A 24,164-nucleotide genomic window follows, 5' to 3' on the forward strand; every position below is an offset into this window, starting at 1 on the left:
CTATATTTTACCCCTGCCACCTTCAGAATTTGAAAGAGATTATTCCAGTCAACATTGTCAAAAGCTTTCTCTAAGTCTACAAATGCTAGAAAAGTACGTTTGTCTTTCCTTAAAGTTTCTTCTAAGATAAGGCGTAAGGTCAATATTGCCTCATGTGTTCCAACATTTCTACGGAATCCAAACTGATCTTCTCCGAGGTCAACGTCTACCAGTTTTTCCATTCGTCTGTAAGGAATTCGCGTTAGTATTTTGCAGCTGTGACTTATTAAACTGATAGTTCGGTAATTTTCGCCTCTGTGAACACCTGCTTTCTTTGGGATTGGAATTATATTATTCTTGAAGTCTGACGGTATTTCGCCTGTCTCTTACATCTTGCTCACCAGATGGTAGAGTTTTCTCATGACTGGCTCTCCCAAGGCGGTCAGTAGTTCTAATGGAATGTTGTCTTAAAACGAGGATGACATTAGGCACAACGCTCCAGCCGTGCAGAGAAACAGATCAGAACGCCTTTTCCGTTTCCCTGTGTTGTTTATACTTCACTAATAACAGACTAGCTAGCAGCTGTACACCTGGACAGCAGGCGCACCTGGACGGAGAGCTACTATGTATACCTGGGTCTGGCTCGTGATTTCTGCCTGGGGCGAGAACAATAGGCCGGGGCAGAAGCGTCAACTGTCTGCCTATCGGCACAACGCGAGGATGGGCCAGTTGTATGGGGGGATCGAGAGCAGGCCATTGATTGAGGGCACGGGGAGGTGGCCAGCAGCTGCGCCGCGGCGCGGCTGTCCTGCCATCTGTTGGACGCTTTACCAACTCGTTGCTACCGGCCAATATGGCAGTAGCTTCTTGCGAAGTTCACGGGCAGGAACTACAGGTCTCTTCGGTTTTCTTGTATGGATGTTCGCGCAGATTGTTGCTTGCCGAAAGTGAAGGAGTTGTTTTTACATTTAACTTGTAACTAATTTGTCTCAAGCAATGTCGTGATTGTTTCAGTTGAACTTACTGACTTTTCGATTCTTCATAAAGAAGTGTATTTACAGAGGGATACAGCCGATGTCAATGTTCATGCACGGAAAAACAGGCGCGGGACCGGCGTTCAGTTTGCGATGTGGGTCTCAGTCTGTTAATGAGTTGGCGTGTTTTCACAATATATTTTATTAGTGATTTGCAATTTTCTACATTTGTTGTTGAAGTATTTTTTTGCGGTCTGTGACGCCACTAGGCAATCTGCATGAGCTAACACTTAGTATTGTGTGTTAAATACAGCTTGTAATTTTCTCAGACAGTTTGATATTTTCGAGACTCTTGATTCTCACGCTGTTTCACTCTACAAAATTTGGCTGAAACATTTGCAAACTGATGTACGTAAAACTGAACATGTTTTTAGCAAATTGTTCTCTAGGCGATGCGATGAGGGAGGTCATGTGCCACAAGAACCCCACCCCCCTTATTCTCCCACTCTCCTTGAATCTGCCATCCCGTAAAGCATAATCATCAGGCATCTGGTGTAGATAAACGCACAAATCAGGTAATAATAAAAGTTACGAAACTTAAGGCGTTCACGCACAGTACTGAAAGAAAAGGAAAAGAGTGATGCAACCGAAACTTCTCTTTAACAGAATCACAGTTAATGTGAGAAAAACCTACTGTACCTTTAAAGGACCACTTGTCGCTTTGGAACACTATAGCTCTTTCAGACCTGAACTTTTTCTGGAGGAAGGAAGATTTTTCTTTGTGCTGTAACGCTATAAAGAGATTTTTAATGATTTTAGATGCATCATTTACACAAAAATATGTACGTTTTCAAAACAGACTTTTTAAAATTGGCGACTTTCTATGGTATAAAATAATTTTGAAATATTCACTCTTGTAATAAATAAATTGACCATTGAATAATTATGGTTCAAATGGCTCTGAGCACTATGGGACTCAACTGCTGAGGTCATTAGTCCCCTAGAACTGAGAACTAGTTAAACCTAACTAACCTAAGGACATCACACACATCCATGCCCGAGGCAGGAGTCGAACCTGCGACCGTAGCGGTCTCGCGGTTCCAGACTGCAGCGCCAGAACCACGCGGCCACTTCGGCCGGCTTGAATAATTACAATGCAATATAACAGTAATAATAATACTCATGGAGACAGTGGAATGTAACAAACAAACCACTTCCATGCATTCTGGCGGTCACAAGCTGTTGCTCAGTACTACAGTGACTTGACCGAGTGAGGTGGCGCAGTGGCTAGCACACTGGACTAGCATTCGGGAGGACGATGGTTCAATCCTGCGTCCGGCCATCCTGATTTAGGTTTTCCGTGATTTTCCTACATTGCTCCAGGCAAACGCCGGGGTGGTTCCTTCCCCGTCCTTCCCTAATCTGATGAGACCGATGACGTCGCTGTCCGAAAAATTTCATGTACACAACTGTGGCCAGTGGGTCTGAAAGTGTGTCAAACTGGTAGGCCTACCAGGTTGACTTGCGACTCTTTACCGCTGACGTTAAGCAATGGTAGCGAAGTGGTTTGTGGGAGCCAGTCGGTTGTATGCGTACGTGGGAGACATGACAGAACGTGTTACTTGTAATGCTGCCAGCTAAATTTTTAATGGTGCTTTACCAGTTCAATTTTTCAGTTGTTTATTGTTGTCGTTTGAGTGAGAGTCGTTTTTGTAGTAATAAAATATTAATTTTTATCGTATATTAAGGTGGGGAATGGTGGTGGTGTGGCATTTACGGGACAGTTAGCTATTGCTAGCTTTTATTTTTCGGTTTGTTACTCTTTCTTTGCGTACCTCGTGCACCAAGAAGTTGTTTGTAACCCGAAAATTGCAATAAGAAAGAAATGTATAAGACGAATCAAAATGTGTTTTGTAAGACACTGAATATATTTCGAAAATATGAGAAGCGAAACACGACTGGCAACCACACAGCCTTCCATTTGCTCGCAAAGACGAAATTTATACGCTCATAAGTTAGCAATAGGTATTTTTAGCATTGTGGCACAGTATCCTCCCTATTTCCCCAGTAGTCCGTTAGCCTAAGGAAGAAAAGTCATATGCACCATCGATTTGTGATATGTGTAAACTTGAATCCGCGTGTTATTGTTAACACTAGGTTGTGTGTATCATGTTGACATATACTGAGAAGTCTGAATTAGTTAGGAAAACTGCCAGAAAACCATAATCTGCCTGGGTGGTCTACAAGACTATCTGCCTTTAATCCGGCTTACGGATTTAACTCTGGTATGGCTTGCCTACAGTTCTCGTAAGCTAAAGCAAATAGTCAATTTATAACGCGGCTGTGGGAATTTGTATTTAATTATCCTGCTTAATGAACAGATGTGAGCTTTAGCTTATAGGACTATCCAGCGCCGTGTCTGCAGGTTTACAAAGTTATCTTATTTTTGCACGTTTCGTGAATTTCGAAATTGGTATTTTAAATGGAGAAAAATTGATTCTTGTTATGTTAAACAGAAGGCTGACGAAGGCAAGACTACTGATTGGATTTACAGCCACATTTCATAGCATAATGGCAAAATATGATCACATGGCAAATAATAATAATAATAATAATAATAATAATAATAATAATAATAATAATAATAATAATAATAATTTCATAACCACTTCTACAACCCTTTAGATCACGTAACATCAACAGATACGAAGAAAGTAAATTGGAAAAAGAAAACACTTCATGGCAAGCACCCGTATCATCTAACACAGCCACACATCGATCAAGACGCATCCAACACATGGCTAAGAAAAGGCAATATATACAGTGAGACAGAAGGATTCATGATTGCAATACAGGATCAAACAAACACCAGGTATTACAGCAAGCATATTATTAAAGATCCCAATACCACAACGGATAAATGCAGACTTTGTAAACAACAAATAGTAACAGTAGATCACATCGCAAGCGGATGTACAATACTAGCAAATACAGAATACCCCAGAAGACATGACAATGTCGCAAAAACAATACATCAACAGCTTGCCTTACAACATAAACTTTTAAAACAACACGTTCCTACATACAAGTATACACCACAAAATGTACTGGAGAATGATGAATACAAATTATACTGGAACAGAACCATTATAACAGATAAAACAACGCCACATAACAAACCTGACATCATACTCACCAATAAAAAGAAGAAATTAACACAACTAATCGAAATATCCATACCCAATACAACAAATATACGAAAGAAAACAGGAGAAAAAATTGAAAAATACATCCAATTGGCTGAAGAAGTCAAGGACATGTGGCATCAGGATAAAGTTGACATTATACCAATTATACTATCAACTACTGGAGTCATACCACACAATATCCACCAGTACATCAATGCAATACAGCTACATCCAAACATATATATACAACTACAGAAATCCGTAATTATTGATACATGTTCAATTACCCGTACAGTTAAAAGGAAGAGACGCTTGATCAAGGTCCGCGTCACTCCATTTTTAACCGGACCTAACGTCTGAGAAAGTGAAGGAAATAATAATAATAAATAATAATAATAATAATAATAATAATAATAATAATAATAATAATAATAACAGCCCTGACAAATAAAGAAAATTGCTAAGAAATGGCCACATATTTTTCATAACACTTAAATTTTCCGGAATCCGAAAAGAGATGGCCGAAAATACATCCAGAAAATCCGTCACCACCAACTCAAGAAGAGGTTCATTCATACATCAAGAAACTTAAAACCAACAAAGCATCAGGGAAGGAAGGAACTGTAGCTGAAATCTTGAAAAATTTGGCAAACCAAAAAAATTCCGTATGACTGAAATTTACTCCATCCACTACATAAAAAGGCAACAAATCAGATGTATACAACTCTAAGGTGAACCTCCCTCTTACCTGTCACAAATACTATCAGCTTGTCTCTTGAATAGAGCACAAAAGCAATTGGAACCAAAATCATCAGAATATCAAGCAGGATTCAGAGGGAGCAGATGATGCCCAGAAAAAAATTTTAACTTAAAAACCGTACTCAATATGCGAGGCTTCCTACAAAAAAGCTCTACGTACATACTAGAGCTCTAGAAGGTACATTTGTGGATTTCAAAAAGGCGTTCGACACGACAGACAGGCCTAACTATTCCAACGTTCAAAAGAGAGGACTAGATTCTAAAATACGAACACTGTCACGAAATCTAAAGCAAAATTTATGGAGGAAATCTCAGCGTCCTTTGACATTGAAACAGGTGTGAAGCAAGGAGATGGACACTCCCCTATTCTCTTCAAAGGCGACCTAGACAGGATTATCGAAGAATGTGACAAAGAAATGAAGAAACTAGGTTTTGGAAGGCAATCCTACTGGGATTTCCCAAAAACAACCTCTGCATATCATACCTTGCGTTTGCGAAAGACCTGGCGATACTTTTAGAGGGTGAAGTGACTCCTGTGAAAGAGCTCGAGATATTTAAAGAACGTGCAGGCAAAGTAGGTTTACATCGCCCATTAGAGAAAACTTAATTCATATGTTCAAAGAAGAAAATCAAGTGCCTGGGAAAAAAGGGGGAAAAAAACGTAAAATCAACAGGATCCCACACTTTAAATGCCTATGAGAATTCATTGAACCGACAGGCTTCGAAAAATTCTCACAGCAAAATCTCCTCCAAAAAGCCAAAGAAGCATCAAAGTTCTAAACCTCTTCAGCAAAAAATCTATATCAAGACAGACAAAAATTTTACACTACATCACACTCATAAAACCAACACCATCTACGCAAGCGAAACACAGACACATTTTAAGAGCAACATACACCCAAGACGGTGGCAGGCTACAATCAATGAAAAGAAAAGTCTACAAACATCGAAATTATTAAGGAAAGGCGAATTAAATTCTGGTATCTCAATAGACTACCAGGAATGCGTTTAACAAGGACAATAGCATACTGTAACATCACTTCACCTTGGCTGAACGAAATTCAGAAAGACCTCAAAAACCTTAACATAAGACCACCCGACATTTTAGAAAGACACACCTTCGGACACAAAGTATACAAATGGGAAGCTACATCTGAGCAACTAAAACGAAAATAGTGCATACGAACGTGGTCGGCAGTACATCAAGAAGCCTTCTCGGAAAGAATGTTAAGTAAACTGGAACAAGAAGAGGAACCTAAAGATAACCTAACTGAGCTATTTGGATAACGTCTTCCGTTCATCAGGAGAAATCGCTATAATAATAATAATAATAATAATAATAATAACGCATTCGTGCACACTTGTATTCAGTCTATTAATACTAATTACGAGTAGTGTTGCTAACGAAATCTACTACATTGCTGCAACACCTGAAAGATTTTCATAAAGCGACTTTGTATTATTTTAAGTGACAAACTTGCTACTGCTTTAGGGTAACAGGTCGTAGAATAAAAGGAAGTGAACTCATCACGTTGTCTTTTAAAGAATTTGTGTCGGAAAGCCGCTGATAAACTAAGCTGGTTCGATCGATTGTTGACGTGGAAAACGCGTGTTTTAATGACATACCTGAGGCAATTTTATGTCTCGTCATACAGGAAAATAAATTCTCTGCCATCCCTAATATATTACCAACGCAAGTACGACACGCCATGCTTTTCTTCCGGATATCACGTTTTCACATCACTGCATTCCAAGCACACATGCGCCGCCATATTGCCAACCAGCCACAGATTACTACTATTCAACGCTCTTACAATAAATAACGTCTTTGTTTATCCAGTGTTTTTCTGTTGCAGACGTAACAAAAATATTTACATGTTCACTGTATTTTCTAATGTGTTTGTATTGTTTAACTTTATATAAAATAAAAGAAATGCAATTACAATGTGGCTCAGAACGAAAATGAAAACATTAATACAAACAGTTACGGATGCCACCAGCAGATGACACTATCTGTCAGGTCTACAACACGTAGATGCTCATGTTCAAATATCTCAAATAACTCATTTAAATTTTTCTAGATAAAAGGAAGAAAGTATGTCGTTTATTACTATATGGAATGTTAGTGTATTTTAAATGTGTATTGTCGTCTAGGTTTCACTGTCTTTACAACCTTCATTTAACCCTCTCAATGATAATTTTTTCGGCGTGAAAGGCATTAATTTATCTTTTTTTCGTCAATGTCGTCGTCAAAAATGACAATATGCAAAAAATTCATCTCGACGTTTTGTTTTCAAACGCGGAGAGGGGTGGGACGGTTGTCTCCGCCTGTTAAAACACGGAGGGAGCTCCATAAGCAGAGAATTACAGGGAGTGCTGGATTTCCAAAGACATTCATCAGCGATGCAAATGCCCGTAATAGGAAGACGTAGTGCCGAAGCCATAAAATCTGGACTGTGCAGCAATGGTAGAACGTCATTTGTCCGGGCGTCTTGTTTCACACTGTTTACAACTTCTGCCGGAGTTTCATGTCGAGATGAGAACACGGCGAGTGTCTGATGACGATTTGCGCAGCTATATCGTTGTGTTCCATGGACCCCAAGGCTATTCGGTGAGGTCACATTACTACCAACAATTACGTAAAATTTTTTGCTGATGAGACCCATCAGTCGTACAGTGGTTGTTCCCCAATGGTAATGCTGTGTTCCAAGGTGAGAGAACCCTGTCTCACAGAGCTTGCTTTGCCCAGGACTGATTTGTGAGTAAGAGGATGAATTTTCGCAACTCCTCTGACTGCCACAGTCAACAGATCTCATTGTTACTCAACCTTTGTGGTCGAGTTAGGAGAGAAGGACACGCCATTGCGTCTGCGTGCACTATCGTTACCCGAACGTGCTGCTATTTGATTGGAAGAACGGTATAAGATAGTCTTTGAAACAATACGGGGCCTGCGTTTATCCACTCTGATGCGACTGGAAGTTGTTTTGATTGCCAGATGTTTTCCTACATTGTAATAGGCATGGTTAAGGGTTGTATTTTTCTCGTTGCCGTGTAGTTGCCCATCCCTATATGGTTGTGTCTCATATTTCTGGAAGACACAGCTCACACAGCGTCCCCTGGCAATGAATTGATTTCTGTTTTGAACTGCACCATGTCACAGTCCCGTCTCTTTTGCTTCTCTTTATGATATACAAGTAGCCTTCAAAGTGTCCACATAGCTTACCACGGTTAGTATTGACTCGTCTGTAGAAAACTTACAAGTTCACAAATACACATGTCGCAGCGACTGAACACTACGGAAACTTTGCAAAGGGTGACTGTTCAAGTGGTTATCACCGAAGTGACCGAGAACTCTCAGCTTGCCTTGACTTAGTGAGCAGCTAGTTTCCAGAAATACTGAGCTCAAATGTCACAGTTTTTTCTATGGGCGAAAATTTCACTGGGCACAGTTTTTATGCGTCTGGCTACAAAGGATTTTGTGTTGTTACAGCCAACGTAACGAGATGCTTTCGAAATGTATGTTTTCTGAAATTATTATTAGCATCACATCATTTTGTACGCGACCAAAAGGAAATGCCGCTGTGATGTACGAGAGGACTGAAGTTCCGTGTCAGTGATGGACACCCACCATGTCTCGCACCATACGTGGCCGAGACTCGCGGCCGGATAAGCCCTAATGGCGTGTACCGCTGCGGCCCCGGGCAGTCGCATGACGTCACCAGCTTTCCCAGACGTATTTCAATAGGCGGCGCGTGTGTGTGCGCGCGCCCCTGGAACAATGAGGAGGGGCAGGTGATGAACTCTGGCATCAGAGAGCGGCTGCCCGCCTAATGGGACCCGCTGCCTGCCGGACAGTAATTGGGGGGTGTCCGCCCGCCCCCGCTCCGGCCGATGCCGAGGCCGTTCTTCACGGCTATTGGGTCCGTTTGCTGCCAAGTAGCAGTGTGCAGGCGGCGCCAGCAGCATTGCGCTCGTCACAGAAGGAGAAACAAACGCGCTAGGAAAATTCACATGACGCAACTCAAAGGCCGGTGAAGTCCATGTACTTGTCTGCAGCAGCAGAGGCATGGACTCCAAAACAGAACTAAAAGAGGTCGGATGCGCACCGTACTAAAAGGGTGCGTCAATGAAGGTTGCCGATTTGAAAGTGATATCGCTATCCATGCGACAGCATGGCTAGGCACCATTTCTATACCCAACAGAAGGATCCCCTTAGTGTCAATATATCAAAGGTCAAAGAATGAATATTATAGACTTTCTCCTGATAGGAAGGCTTAGCAAATTGGTTGTTTCTTGAACCGTGAATTTACCTTCAAGACCTTTTCTTAAGAATTTACTTTATTTACAGCGATTCATCAAGAACATTAACACATTTAATCAGACTATGTGAGCGCGGAAGTAGTTGCCAGTGGGTAACTGATGAAAACAAATTAAGTTTCTTTCAACAAATGGAAATTTTATTCCTAAAAGCCCCCCTCCCTCTTTTTTTTTTTTTTGAAACAGATTTAAAATTATAATCAGAAAGCATCCTCTAAATATCAAGTTACAATTTATTCAGAGGCAGTATGAGGTTTCGGGCTGAGAACCTTGCCGCTCCCTTTTGACATGGCCGTAGTCACGACCGCTCACAACAACCTCTGAAAGACTACACTGGTGCAAATCTGCAACACACCAGATTACTTTAAACTAAAAATTTTAACAACTCACACAAGCACATAAACTATGCACCCCGTAGGAGGGATGTAAATGGTATATAAAGTTGCCACCCTTCCACCGTAAGACCTTTTAAAATCAAATTGCACAATGTGGGACAAACTTTGTACAGCTGCTACGGGAGAGTTCAGTCTCACATTTAAGGCAGTTTCTGCGAAAACTTTAATAATGACCACTGAAAAAATGCTCCTGTTTTTACCGACCTGCTGAATGTCGTTAACAAAAAAGGTAATTGGCAGCGAGAGTTCCATGTTTCAAGAATGAAGCTCCCACTTTCAGAAGCGTTAGTATGAAAAATTGCGTATACTTCACATGGACGAATACTCACAATCACAAACCTCTCAAGTTCCAATTCGTATACGAAATAAATACAACCCTTTATTTCACCTTAGAGACACGTTTTTCGACTGGCGCCAAAAAGAATTGGACGAATGAAGTTTATCACATGTTGGAAATCAGAGTTCGGTAAAAGGCGATTGGTGCACATAAAGGATAGAATCATAAAAGAAATTTCGTGTTGACTTGAATATACGAGGGACTTTCAGTAAGTAATGGAACACATTTTTTTTTTTTTTTTTTTTTTTCTGAAATCAGGTTCGTTGTAGTCTAGATTTCAGTACACCATATTATTCCCCACTCCTTTGATTACAAAATCCTGTCTCTCAACATAATCTCCGTTCAATGCGACGTCCTTACGCCATCTTACGTGGAGGACCTGTACGACTGCAAAGTTGGAGCCAAAGTCTTGCTGTATCAGTAACCTCCCCATCATCCACCTACCGTTTCCCGCAAAGTGCGCCCAACATGGTACCAAACAGGTGCATTCGGAAGGTGCGAGATCCGGGCTGCAGGGTCGATGAGAAAGAACGGTTCAACGAATTTCTGTGAGCTCCTCTGGTGTGCGCAGACTTGTATGAGGCCATGCGTTGTCGTGGAAAAGATCGTTTCATTTTTGTGGCGACGAACACGCTGAACTGGTTTTTTCAATTTCCTGAAGCGTATCACAGTACACTTCAGAGGTGATCGCTGCACCATGCAGCAGGACATCAAACAGAATAACCCTTTCAGAGTCCCACAAGGCCGTTGCCACAAGTTTACCGACTGACAGTGTGGCTCTATTCTTAGGAGATGTGGTGCGGTGCCACTCGATGGACTGCCATTTTGTTTCCGGATTGAAGTGATGAGGTCATGTTTCATCGCCTGTGACGATTTGCGACAAAAATTGTCACGGACTGCCTCGTAACGTGCAATTAATTCTACGCAGATGGTCCTTCGTTGCTCTTTATGGTTTCCTGTTAGGTGGTGATGAACCTAGCGGGAACACACCTTTGAGTAGCCCAACTGGTGGACGATTCGGACGAGTGAGTCAGCGTTACCAACAGAGCCGTCCAGCTGAGTAGTGATGTGTCTGATTGTGATCCGTCAGTCTCCTCGAATGAGAGTGTCCGCACGTTCCAATGTTGCAAGACTCAATGCTGTGAATGGGTGGCAGTCACGCGAGAGATCAGACAAGATTGGGCGACCTTGCAGCGGTGCTGAGAGACCCCAGCGACCCACCGTGCTTTGTTTACTGTCAGATCTCCGTGGACATTCTGCAAGCTCCTATGAATCTGTGGTGCTCTGGTTTTGCGCCAAAATAAACTCATTGACAGCTTTCCGGAATGCACCTCCTTTACAGCCGCCATTTCGAAGGCAACGTATAGCGTAAGCACCTATGTAAACTTCATGAAAATCTGCGAGGTGCCGGGGATATCAGTGTGCCTAACACTAAATTCTTCTAGAATCTTCATATGGAAATGATGCTCTAAGCCCCCCCTTTTATAACTCCGATTTTTGCTGTTGCACATGGATTAAGAAGAAACGCGAACTGACTGTAATCGACCCTGCAAGTGGAGTAGAAAAGAGTTTGGCACCTGCAATAATTTAACTTGATAGAAATTAATTTGATAAAGGAAAGTTTCATTAATGTTGTGAGAAATGAAAGGGTTGCTCCACCGATCAACAGAATGAAAGTTCTGTCCAAAATAACCATTTGATCTATTATGACTAAACTCAAAATAATAAGCAAAACACATGAAACATTTACACTAGGTCAAATTGGATACTCAAATAAATGATGTGAAAATGAAGTTGTCCATAAACTAGATTGCGACATTTATGACCAAGTGGTATGTGGAGCCAATTCCTTCCAACTCAAATCTTAAGAGAAACACCCAGCCAGCCCAACATTAATTGCTGCTACAGTAGTGAGAACTCAGACAATGAACACCCAAGACAGAACCACGTTAGAAAAGACGGGAACAGACGCGCTCTGCTGAGCTCTGATTGTCACGTAGCAAAATTTTCTCATCTGTCGGTGCTGCGGACATACATTACCAAGCTGTCTTCTTAACTGCAAGGACACGATCTGGCATACTGGAGGCGATGGCTGGTTGTTTCGATGTCCAGTCGTGGTAATGATAATGTCGCGAGTATAGCCCGAAACAAATTATTCTGGTCTGGTTGTTCCAGACTAAAGACTTCCTAGCAACACAAACGCGTCTCTGAGGGAGACAAAGAAGGCTCACTACACTATCACTGACGGTACAGTGATTCATTTTAACAAGAGAAGTCACACCGTAACTCCGATACAGTCAACTTTAGCCAAAACTGTTTAAGACGGACAACATAGGCCGCTTGTACGCAGAACGCTCAATTGCCAACTGTACTCGGAAAGTTACGTTGAAGTCGAAACTTCAGCAACTTCATCATACAGTTAGATTTAAATGAAAGTATATTAGACAGCCAACAGAAGGCAGGCTGTCCAGAGCAGCGAGAGCTCAGTCTTGTAACCTACTCCGACCGAAAGGCGAGAGCCGACTCTCTCAAGAGCACCTGTACAAGCTGAACACAGAACATTCCTGCCCCCACGACAGTGGCCGTGGTTCAACGTTCCAATCAGCAACTCGAAAACCGGTGGAAAATTCCACTCTATTGCCGAAGCACTACTATTCCACCAATGGAGATACTTGGCTCCAATTTCTGCGCCGATTTTGCTACGTCACGGATCTATCCCATGAGCAAGCTAATCACAGTTATGATTTTGCAGGAAACGCGGGAATTTGCCCGCCAAGACTGCCTGGGAAGACAAGTCATTCCCACGCTTCGCTGGTAGCCCGTCAGAAAGTGTTTTCACTAAGTTTCTGCGAAGTAACGGAATTTCTAGCCCCAGCAGCTCCTTCAGGCCCCTGAGGGCGTGTCGCCTCCGCTCTTGTGACAATGTCGGCGTCTGAACAGCATCCACTCGACTTCCTTACACCCGTCTGCATAACCCTCTCGAGATCAGAAGAACCCGCCTGTCACCGGACCACCCGGGTGACGAGAGACGCTGCGTGGGAAGTCCGCGTGTGAAGGAATAGCAACTTTTCACCATATGCAATTACAGAGGAAAATATTCAAATCTTCTGAGTTCTCAGTACTAGCTTTGTAATGACAATACTCGGCCATACTTCCCCAAATCGGATTACTCAGAGAAAGATATACACATGAGAGGGGGCAAGTCACTGTATGCATCTAAAGGCATGCCACCTCTCAAATCTAGGGCTGAAGCGGCAATATTCCACGACGTCCCATAACAAATTTCAAATTTTTTCAATATAAATTGGCCGAAAAAAAAAGTGTTTCGTTACTTATTGAACGCCCCTCGTAGAACATTGTTAAAGACGCAGGTGTTTCGGCTGTGTGTCTCATCCCCTTCTGGTGGGCGGTAGGTGACCGTTTTGGGGCTCCAAAGTGCTAAAAGCTGGCAGTCTGCTGTTACAACTGCTCCCCCTCCTGATGAGGTCATGGTAACCTCTCCAGGGTCGTCATAATTGTGGCAGGCGGGTTGTTTCCTTGTAGCCAACACTCCGCCTGTTGGATTCAATAAGGGTGGGCCAGCCGTATCACCACCCTGAGTTCCCCAGGTGAAAGGGGATGCGGCCCGGCAGCTGGCAACAGCCCCGCGTCCGTGCCATCTGGCGGTTCATGCGAGGAAACAGTCACATGCCGCTCTGCCATCGGGTTGTTCAGTACGTCTTGTCACTTGTCATGACTAGTTCAGATCAGCACATAAAAAAACACAGCGTAAACATTCCGAAATTTTAAGCTTCATTTTATTTTCGACGCTTTTCGAAAGTTGTGCTCTATTATCAGTTGACAGTTGCATTGTCTAGCTCAGATGCTTCGCTCTTGGAAGACGATCGATGTCAAAGTATCTGCAGTCATGTGCGTATTCGCTACAGTTTCCCCGAGAGCATTTAATTTGAACTTGATTTGAATTTCAACCAAATCGTTAGTTGGTTATTTGAATGTTAGGTGGATCATAACTGCTAACTGTGGCTGAGAAGTGAAGCGAGACAGTTTTACAGCTTCTCGTCGGAAAATACGCTTCATGCTGACCATTTATGCATTTCACGAACATATGTTTTCACGGATACAGTGCCTTTAAAGTAACAATGTTCATTGTCATTCTCTTATTTACTTAAACCCACAAAGAAACACACACACACACACACACACACACACACACACACACGAAATTACTACATATTTAGAAATTCTTCTATGCAGTCGGAGCAGTTAAGCCGCTATGATTTTAGTTCGTGTTTGAGGTTAATTGTACTTCCCGTTAAATTGAGACTTCCTGGCAGATTAAAACTGTGTGCCGGACCGAGACTCGAACTCGGGACCTTTGCCTTTCGCGGGCAAGTGCTCTACCAACTGAGCTACCCAAGCACGACTCACGCCCCCTCCCCACAGCTTCACTTCTGCCAGTACCTCGTCTCCTACCTTCCATCTTTGCAGAAGCTCTCCTGCGAACCTTGCAGAACTAGCACTCCTGAAAGAAAGGATATTGCGGAGACAAGGCTTAGACATGCCGCACACTCCGCTGCAGAGTGAAAATCTCATTCTTTCCCGTTAAATTGTTTACGTCACTGAGTAGTGATCAAGGGTTTTTATGAGTAATTACCTCACTCCTTTCTGTGACATATTAAGAATGAGGGACACGTAGCGTAAATAATTTTCTTTTTTCTAGTATTGTATATATCAGTGTTGTTTTCGAAGTGTGATTCATTGTTGCTAACATACTTCGTGAGGGAGGAAATGTACCTGAGGCTGTTGTCAGTACACCCACCTGTTCAAAAAGCTGTCTACAATCGATCCTTCATTACACGCTTCTGTGCAACAAATACTATTTTCTTCAGCGACGAGTTGCCCCTGAATATGATTCCATGAAACGCTAGTGATTTAAAACAGACAAGTAAGTCAATTTTTTTATATTTTCATCTCCAAAGTCTGGAATTCTCAGTAACGTGAAGTTGCAGAAATAAGACGTTTAAGATCTGTGACATGGGTCCTCTAGTTCAGATTCTTATCAATAAAACACCTAATAAATTAAAATATTCTGTTTCATTTATTGATTTACTCTCACGGGTTATTCATAATGGTGCGGACAGTCCTTGTGCGGTACAGAACTGCATGTGCAGTGTTTTACTTACATTCGGTGACGGGCTGTTTGCATATAGCCACTTGCTAATTTTCAAGAAAATAGTATTTATACTTTCATGTGATGAAGTTATTCCATTAGGCTTGATTATAATACTTGGATCGTCAGCAAAGAGATCTGTTTGTGCTTCTTACATAGGTGACAGAATATTATTTATATACAGGGTGAACATCAACAAAACCGACAAACTGCAGGGACGGATTCCTGACTCGAAATGGAGGGAGACTTTGAACTTGTGTATCTTGGAAACAGATAAAGAAACCAAGAAAATTTTCAAAGTTGTTCGAGATCGGGATCTTGGGAATAGGCCTGTACTGTAAAAATTTCAGTGATTTGGTGTGCGTAGCTGTATTGTAATTCTGGGCTAGTTTTCGGTGGGCTAGTAACGGCGAAAATATACGATTACTACAAAACCCCTTTTGTGTGTTTTTCCGAGTAACCTCACATGAACTAATGTTTCCTCCAAAGGTTCCATCGAGCCCACCGTAGACCATATCAAATGCGAGAACCAACCGATTTGCTCCAAGTGTGTAAGCAGGAGTAAGCGTGTGATGGTGGTGGAAATGGTAGTGTGGTAAGTTCTTATGTGACCAAACTGCTAAGGTCAGCCGCGCGCGGTTAGCCGAGCGGTCTAGGGCGCTGCAGTCATGGACTGTGCGGTTGGCCCAAGCGGAGGTTCGAGTCCTCTCTCGGGCATGGGTGTATGTGTTTGTCCTTAGGATCATTTAGGTAAAGTAGTGTGTAAGCTTAGGGACTGATGACCTTAGCAGTTAAGTCCCATAAGATTTCACGCACATTTGAACATTTTGCTAAGGTCATCGGTTCCTAGACTTATACACTACTTAATCAAACTTAGACCAACTTACGCAAAGGATAGCACACACACCCATGGCAGAGGGAGGACTCGAATCTCCGATGGGGGAACCCATGTGAACCGTGGCAAGGTGCCCAAGACCGCGGCTGTGATATTCATATTTTTACCGTTTACTGTAGGACGGTGACACTTCTCTTGGGTATACAAATGATCCATAGCCCAAGGGCTATCGAAAACACTTGACCCTACCTTTCTATCACCAATAGAACACGAAGTATGAGCACCGGAAAATCCCGTTTCTATGCTCGGAGTTTTGGAACTTTCAGGAAAGCATGCTGTCGCAAGCATACTGATTTCCCACAGATACTGGGAAACACTTGCCATTAAGGAAAACTCAAAAATGGTTCAAATGGCTCTGAGCACTATGGGACTCAACTGCTGAGGTCATTAGTCCCCTAGAACTTAGAACTAGTTAAACCTAACTAACCTAAGGACATCACAAACATCCATGCCCGAGGCAGGATTCGAACCTGCGACCGTAGCGGTCTTGCGGTTCCAGACTGCAGCGCCTTTAACCGCACGGCCACTTCGGCCGGCTAAGGAAAACTCACTCGCTATCGCAGGAGCATATTAGGCTCTAACCAAAAGCCTTGTAGAAGTATTATACAGTGACCAGCCCATCATCTCCAGCCTAAATAAAGCCCCCTTCCGCCGCATACCGGATACTGACTCTGGGATCCATAGCAACGAAAGGACAACTGTGGCGAGCAATGGTACATTACAAAACAGGTATTGGAAATCACTCATCGTATTCAGCATGTACTGTATCTACATCTACATCTACATCTACATTGATACTCCGCAAGCCACCCAACGGTGTGTGGCGGAGGGCACTTTACGTGCCACTGTCATTACCTCCCTTTCCTGTTCCAGTCTGTATACTGCCCCTCGTTCCCCTAGGTACTCTGAAACGGCTCTAGCATCCAAAGAAGGCACGAGGACGATCCCAAGATGCCGTATGTTTCAGAGTTTGGATTGTCGCGAGTCTTTGTTACTCCGTGTTGCAGTTTGCACGAGCTGTAGTGTAGCTACTTCTTGCCATATGATCAAAGAGTAGTTCACCGCTTCCATGACGATCAGTGATTAACGCCACTACTGTGTATATTCGTAATGTAAATTAGTGTGCCGTGTAATGCTATGAAACACGCTCGCCTCTTGTGTGTGTGTGCAGCGCTGGACAAGCTGGGAGGCAGGCAGCAGGCGCCGGCACTGCCCGTGGAGCCGGTGCAGGCGAACGCCGCCTTCGACATCGCGAGCCTCGTGCTGTACGGCTGCCAGGCGCTGCCCATCAGGCTCAAGATCCTGCTGGACAGGCTCTTCTCCGTGCTTCGCCGCGACGAGGTGCTCCATGTGCTCGCCGGCTTCGGCTGGACGCACGAGGACTACGCCAGGGGATACATCCTGCAGGTACGTTGCGCAGAGTACGCCGCACACCGGACACTAAGTATCAGTAACCACCAGCAGACAACCCGCCTCCACAGCCGACGTCGCTAACGCACGCCTGTGCGGTGGCGCTCGACTAGGAGCTAAGCCTGTCCGAATCCTGCTGGCGAATGAAACTTTCACTGCCACTGTGTGACAGCTAGGGCGGAAGAGGTGGTGACATAAAGTTACTGATCACCAGCCTTTGTACTAACGTCTTGGGTTAAATGCTAAACCACTCCGTAGCGTCTCATGAAGTGATTACTTGTATCACTGTTGATATCCGTCCTTCATATGGGGAACGTTTAAGCTCGCATGTGGTCTTGGTGCTGTTGGAGGCGAATATGCTGAGTGTTTGCACAGAGTTTCGACCTTTCCCGTCCCTCACCCCCACCGTACTACAGAAACATGACACTGCGCTGTACACTGGGATGACAATAGTCACGGGACAGCTATATGCACGTACCACCTACACAAGAAATAAAAGGGCAGTACACTGGTGCAGCTGTCACTTGTACTAAGATGACTCTTGTGAAATGGTGTCCGACGTGATTAAAGGCGCTCAACAGGAGTTAACAAACTTTGGAGGCGGAGTGATAGCTCGAGCTGGACGCGTGGGAACATCCCAAAGATGTTCGGGTTCACATGCGGCTCCTCTTCGTCGAAATGTCTCGGCTCAAACTCGTCTAGGGGTTGAACCGCACGTGTCTCATTACACGCCCTAAATTAGACACTTGTGACCCTTTGGTTAAATTACCTGGCTGATGGCAAGTTCGCGAGATACAAAGTTAACATGACATATAAATACAGTAATAATAATATCGGGAACTGAATTAACGACCCATAAATGATGTAGGCCACACAGTGGCGATTTGGTTAGAATAATGTTTATTCAGAAAGCAAACTAATAACGAAAGTGGTCGTAGAGTTACCGCTACACTCGAGCGTATATCCATCTGACACAGTTCGACCAGTCTCAATCCCATCTCGAATTACAAATTCGATACTCCCCATCGTTAACTATACGAAAAGTTAGAGTTCACGCCAGGCGCGCGCCTGCTCACCACTCAGAGACTAAGTCCCGCGATACCACGCAACGCGAAATTTTTTAAGTCGTTTGAGTTCCTAGCTGCCTAAAGGCCGACCGTCCGCTTTCGCGTCTTAATACGAACTGTACCCTTTGGTGTCTCCAGCCAAACTGTCCCTTTTCGCGTCTCCATCCGAACTGTCCCCTTTGGTGTCTCGATTAGAACTGTCCCTCTCTGTCCGTCTCCGGCCGCGTTTTCCCGAGGGCCGAACATCCTCGCTCAGTTCCCTTTCCTGAAGCCGTCCATCTGATTGGCTGCAGCTTGTTCTACATTGTTTTACATTTTAACATATATTAATAATTAAAGCTTGATTACTTTCACGTTCTAAATAAAGTAACAATAATATCCATTCTTAAATTCTTTTACGTAAAACCAATAGAACTTCCTTCTAAATTTTGAATGTCACAGCCAGTAGCCTTGAACCAATGTGCTTGCTGATAAAGAAATACAGAACAAAAGTAACTGTTATACACTAAACTTTACAACAAGTATCCTATTACCTAGTCATACAATAAGGTGTCATGCTGTCATCGTTCAATGTGTTTTGTGCGGAGGAAATGATGATCTGTTGGTTAACTGAAAATACTGATAACTTAAATTTACTATATCTTTTAAACACATAACGTTACAGAGTTGATATTTACAACATTTGTCATTTTAATGATGCGCTTCTATATGATATGTCGATCGTTAAGATCGACTAAAGCGTTCAGATTTTAGCATTCAGGTCTTTGTTACAAAACTTGTTAATTTTTCTTTAAGAATAAAATTTTAACTATTATAGATATGATAAATATTCAAATCTTACTGGTATCACCATGAAAATTTATGAAGGATGGTAGATTAAAACTACTGTGGCTTCATTCCATGCACTACTACAGAACTAAATAGCTTTCATAAATGTTTGGCCCGCAGCTCGTGGTCGTGCGGTAGCGTTCTCGTTTCCCACGCCCGGGTTCCCGGATTCGATTCCCGGCGGGGTCAGGGATTTTCTCTGCCTCGTGATGACTGGGTGTTGTGTGATGTCCTTAGGTTAGTTAGGTTTAAGTAGTTCTAAGTTCTAGGGGACTGATGACCATAGATGTTAAGTCCCATAGTGCTCAGAGCCATTATTTTTTTCATAAATGTTTCCCTTTATAGCCGCACATTTAACAATGCTACGTTTCCTTGTCTACGAAAGCCCTTCTACTGGGTTTCCCTATGACGTAGGTTCTCGTCTGTCTCACTCGCACACTACAGCGCTTAGGCTTCAATAGACAATAGAGCGTGGTTCTAGGCGCGCAGTCCGGAACCGTGCGACTGCTACGGTCGCAGGTTCGAATCCTGCCTCGGGCATGGATGTGTGTGATGTCCTTAGGTTAGGTAGGTTTAAGTAGTTCTAAGTTCTAGGGGACTGATGACCACAGCAGTTGAGTCCCATAGTGCTCAGGGCCATTTTTAGACAATAGTGCCCTGTGAGTTTCCCCATCTCATGGTGTATCTGCGCCCTTTGTAGCATCTGGTCCTGAACGACAGTGTTCGATTCACAATTTCTGTAGGCTGACTCTTTCGGACATATTTTTAAGTGAGAGCACAATGCTCGTTAGCTCATAGAGTTCAATATTTCGAGATCATTGTGTCAAGAGTGTGCCGAGAATACCAAATTTCAGGCATTAGCTGTCATCACCGACAACGCAATGGCCGACGAACTTCACTTAACGAGCGAGAGCAGCGGCGTCCGCGTAAAGTTGTCAGTGCTAAAAGACAAACAACACCGCGAGAAATAACCGCAGAAATTAATGTGTGACGTACGAGAAACGTATCTGAAAGGACAGTGCGACGATATTCGACATTAATGGGCCTTGGCAGCAGACGACCGACGCGAGTGCCTTTGGTAACGGCACGACGTCGCCTGCAGCGCCTCTCCTGGGCTCTTGACCATATCCGTTGGACCATACAAAAATAGAAAACTGCGGTTTGGTCAGATGATTTCTGTTGGTAAGAGCTGATAGTGGGCTTCGAGTGTGGCACAGACCCCACGAAGCCATGGACATAAGGCACTGTGCAAGCTGTTGGTGGCTCCGTAGTGGTGTGGACTGTGTTTACAAGGAATGGACTGGGTCCTCTGTTCCAAGTGGACCCATCATTGACTGGAAATGCTTTTGTTCGGCTGCTAGTACATCATTTGCAGCCATCCATGGATTTTATGTTCCCAAACATCGATGTTATGTCACCGGGTCACATCTGTTCGCGATTAGTTTGAACAGTATTTTGGACAATACGAGCGAATGATTCGCCCGCCCAGATCGCCTGAAATAAGTCCCACAGAACATGTCCGGGAGAAAATAGTCAGGTCAGTCCGCGCACGGAATCTTACATCGGCAACACTTTCACAGTTACACGGGCAGCATGGCTCAATATTTCTGCAGGGGACTTCCAACGATTTGTTGAGTCCAAGCCACGTCGAGCTCCTGCAGTAGCCGGGCAAAAGTACGTCCGGTACGATACTAAGGAGGTACTCAATTACTTCGGTCACCTCAGGGTACACGCATCCATCGCACTTCCACACACTCTACAAGTATAAATACGACACAACTTTCACATATCCGTAAGTAAAGGGGTAAAGTGCACGGGGGAAGAACATCCTTTCCGACAATCAGCTGAACCCATCTCACGGGCTACCAGCCCACAATGCCATACAATATTTACGGTTACATTTTACCAAAAAACAATGTGTCAATAATGTGCAACAACGCTTGTAGCCCCTATAATAGCCTCAGTTTTCCAAGGAAGGAAGTCCACAAGTTTCTTCTGGTACGCTATAGCTAGCTCAAGCCACTCGTTGGTGTTTCGCTCCCGAAGAGCTACAAAACTGCGAAGAAGCTGATAGCTGCGTATCACTTGCTGCTCCAAATCGTGGCAGACATTCTCTATTGGATTAGGAAGAGTTGACTTCGTGGGCCAGTAGAGGTGTTCGTCAAACCAGGAACGTAGGTATGCAGTCCTGTGATCACAACTGCTGTCATCGTGGAGGACGGAAGATTCCACGCATAATCTACATCTACATCTACATCCATACTCCGCAAGCCACCTGACGGTGTGTGGCGGAGGGTACCTTGAGTACCTCTATCGGTTCTCCCTTCTATTCCAGTCTCGTATTGTTCGTGGAAAGAAGGCTCATTTATAATTTTTCAAAAAAACTCATGGCTCTGAAATACATAAACTGGATTTTACTAGTAGTACAGGTTTAGGCCGTGACCCATCGTCTGGTATAAAAATCAATTAAAATATTTCTTTTGTCATGAATATTGAAACATTTGTGATAATACGACTACTACGAGAGTAGCGATGTTTGTACTTTAGCTTGGAGTGCTAATACTCAGTATAATAAAAACACCCATCTTATCTGGTAGCTGCTTTAAACTCAACCATCGGAATGTGTAATACTGACAGCTGCAACAGGTTCATCGAACAACAAAACACCTTTTGCCCAGAAACCAATGAGTATGCCCTGTTGGACGACAGATAAATCGCTCAGTTTCCGCAGTACGACAATGGCCGGACTGTTTTCCGCGTCTGCTGCCTACTGCTGCTCATGACGAAAACAGATCGATCATCGACTGCCGGTAGAGACCAGGCTGGGCAGCCATGCCTCCACGACTGAGGTGAATGAAGACAGTGAGTAGACCTAACGGATGGGCATCTTGATAGCTTCTGGTAACCATGTCCTGGCGAGCTGGTGCGTCAGACGTCGTGAAACCGGTGTGCCCATCGGTTGGTGTTGAGTTGCTGACACTTTGACCAGGGCAGAGGATGAGACGACTGGGTGGCTGGGCAGTGTTCGTAACCTTACAAGTAACAGAGGAATTTGAGAGACCCAGAGAAGGTTGGCCATAGCGAAGTGTCGTGGTCGATGGAGTGCGAGGTGCAGAGACCTGTTCTGGAGCCGTTGGAGGCGGGCGAGGTGCGGCTCTGCCGTGTTGCCCCAGACCACTGCCGCATACCCGAAAATCGGTCGGATTAGCGTGACATAGGGCGCCATTCCAAGATGCAGCGGGAGAGTTGACCTGTGGATCGAGGGCCGGCCGAAGTGGTCGTGCAGTTCTAGGCGCTGGAGTCTGGAACCGCGAGACCGCTACGGTCGCCGGTTCGAATCCTGCCTCGGGCATGGATGTGTGTGATGTCCTTAGGTTAGTTGGGTTTAACTAGTTCTAAGTTCTAGACGATGAGGCCAGCGACACGGAAGGCCAGTCCCAGCTACGAAATCAAGATCTGGACAGAATAGCTAACAATAGGGCAGTCTACCCCTTCTCTGAAGAGGAAGTGGCTGGCCACATTAAAGCATTGAAAACAGGTAAAGCCCCCGGCCAAGACGGCATTGTGGCGGAGGTGGTGCAGTTCCTGGCACCTCAACTGGTGGCACCACTAACCCAGTTATACAATGAGTGCCTAAGACAGAAAAAAATCCCGAAAATCTGGAAAGAGGCAAACGTTGTGATAATCAAAAAGGGACCCGACAAGGACCCAGCGGATGTCAAGTCCTACACACCGATCTGCCTACTGGACATCCTTGGGAAATTATTTGAGAAACTGCTAGCTGACAGACTGACTACACACCGAGTGCTGTGCGGGATGAGTGGCAGGCAGTTCGGCTTCAGGCCGGGGCGATCGGCAACTGATACCATCACTCTGGCGGCTGAGGTCTGCGACTCTACCCCAAACAAGTACGTTGTTGGCATCATGGTTGACATCAGTGGCACCTTTGACAACCTGTGGTGGCCTTCGCTCTTCTCCTGCTTGCAGGAAAAGGAGTGTCCAGGGTCGCTATATGGTTGCCTGAGGAGCTATTGTGAAGGGCGGGAGGTCTGGCTATCATCCCCTAGCGGTAGAGTAGGAAAAACTATAACTAAGGGATGTCCCCAGGGTTCCGTCTTAGGTCCCCTGTTCTGGGACATCCATATGGAGCCGCTTTTAGATAGTTTGCAGCAGAGTGAAGAAGTGCTAGAGGTGATAGCCTACGCAGATGACCTCCTTCTGTTGGTCGGCGCCCGGAGCCGTCAGGACATTGAGCCAAAAATAGACAGAGCAATGACCAAATTACAACTGTGGTGTACGAATACTAAGATGACGATCTCACCAACAAAATCGACGTACTTATTACTGAAGGATCAGCTGGTAAGGAACCCTACAGTCAGAATCGGAGGCTCATCAGTTATAAGACGACATGAGACTCGCTACTTGGGCGTCATCATCGATGAAAGGTGGAACTTTGGAAGGCACATTGAGTCCGTAACCCAAAAAGCATTGCAATTACTAAACAACCTTACTTCCATAGGCCATAAACGATTTCACCTTCCACCACACGTAATCAAGCTGTACCATAATAGTATATTAACGTCAGTAGTGGGTTACGGATCGGGAGTCTGGGCACATAAGCTCACGAGGGTGGTGCCTGCCATGGCAGTGAGAAGAGTACAAAGAAACATGCTATTAAGATCTATAGGGGCGTACAGAACATCTCCAGGAAGTGCACTATTAATAATAATAGCGCTCTGTCCTTTAGATATAAAAATACGAGAGCAAGCAGCATGGTATTGGGTTAAGAAGGGGAACAACACGAAAATAGAGAATATCCTGGGAGTACTGGTCAGGGACAAGGGA

General features: G+C 44.1%; 1 protein-coding gene across 1 annotated transcript in view; it reads left to right on the top strand.

Annotated features, from left to right (window-relative positions):
- The window catches only part of LOC124709069 (zinc finger protein basonuclin-2-like), a 577,389-nt gene that overhangs the window by 479,932 nt on the left and 73,293 nt on the right, over window positions 1-24,164 (top strand). The window contains exon 5 of the mRNA XM_047240717.1: window positions 17,186-17,421. Coding sequence (XP_047096673.1) covers window positions 17,186-17,421 — 236 coding nt within the window. The remainder of the gene's footprint in view (window positions 1-17,185; window positions 17,422-24,164) is intronic.

This window comes from Schistocerca piceifrons, chromosome 7 (assembly GCF_021461385.2).
Source record: "Schistocerca piceifrons isolate TAMUIC-IGC-003096 chromosome 7, iqSchPice1.1, whole genome shotgun sequence".
In the NCBI taxonomy this organism is placed as follows: domain Eukaryota; kingdom Metazoa; phylum Arthropoda; class Insecta; order Orthoptera; family Acrididae; genus Schistocerca; species Schistocerca piceifrons.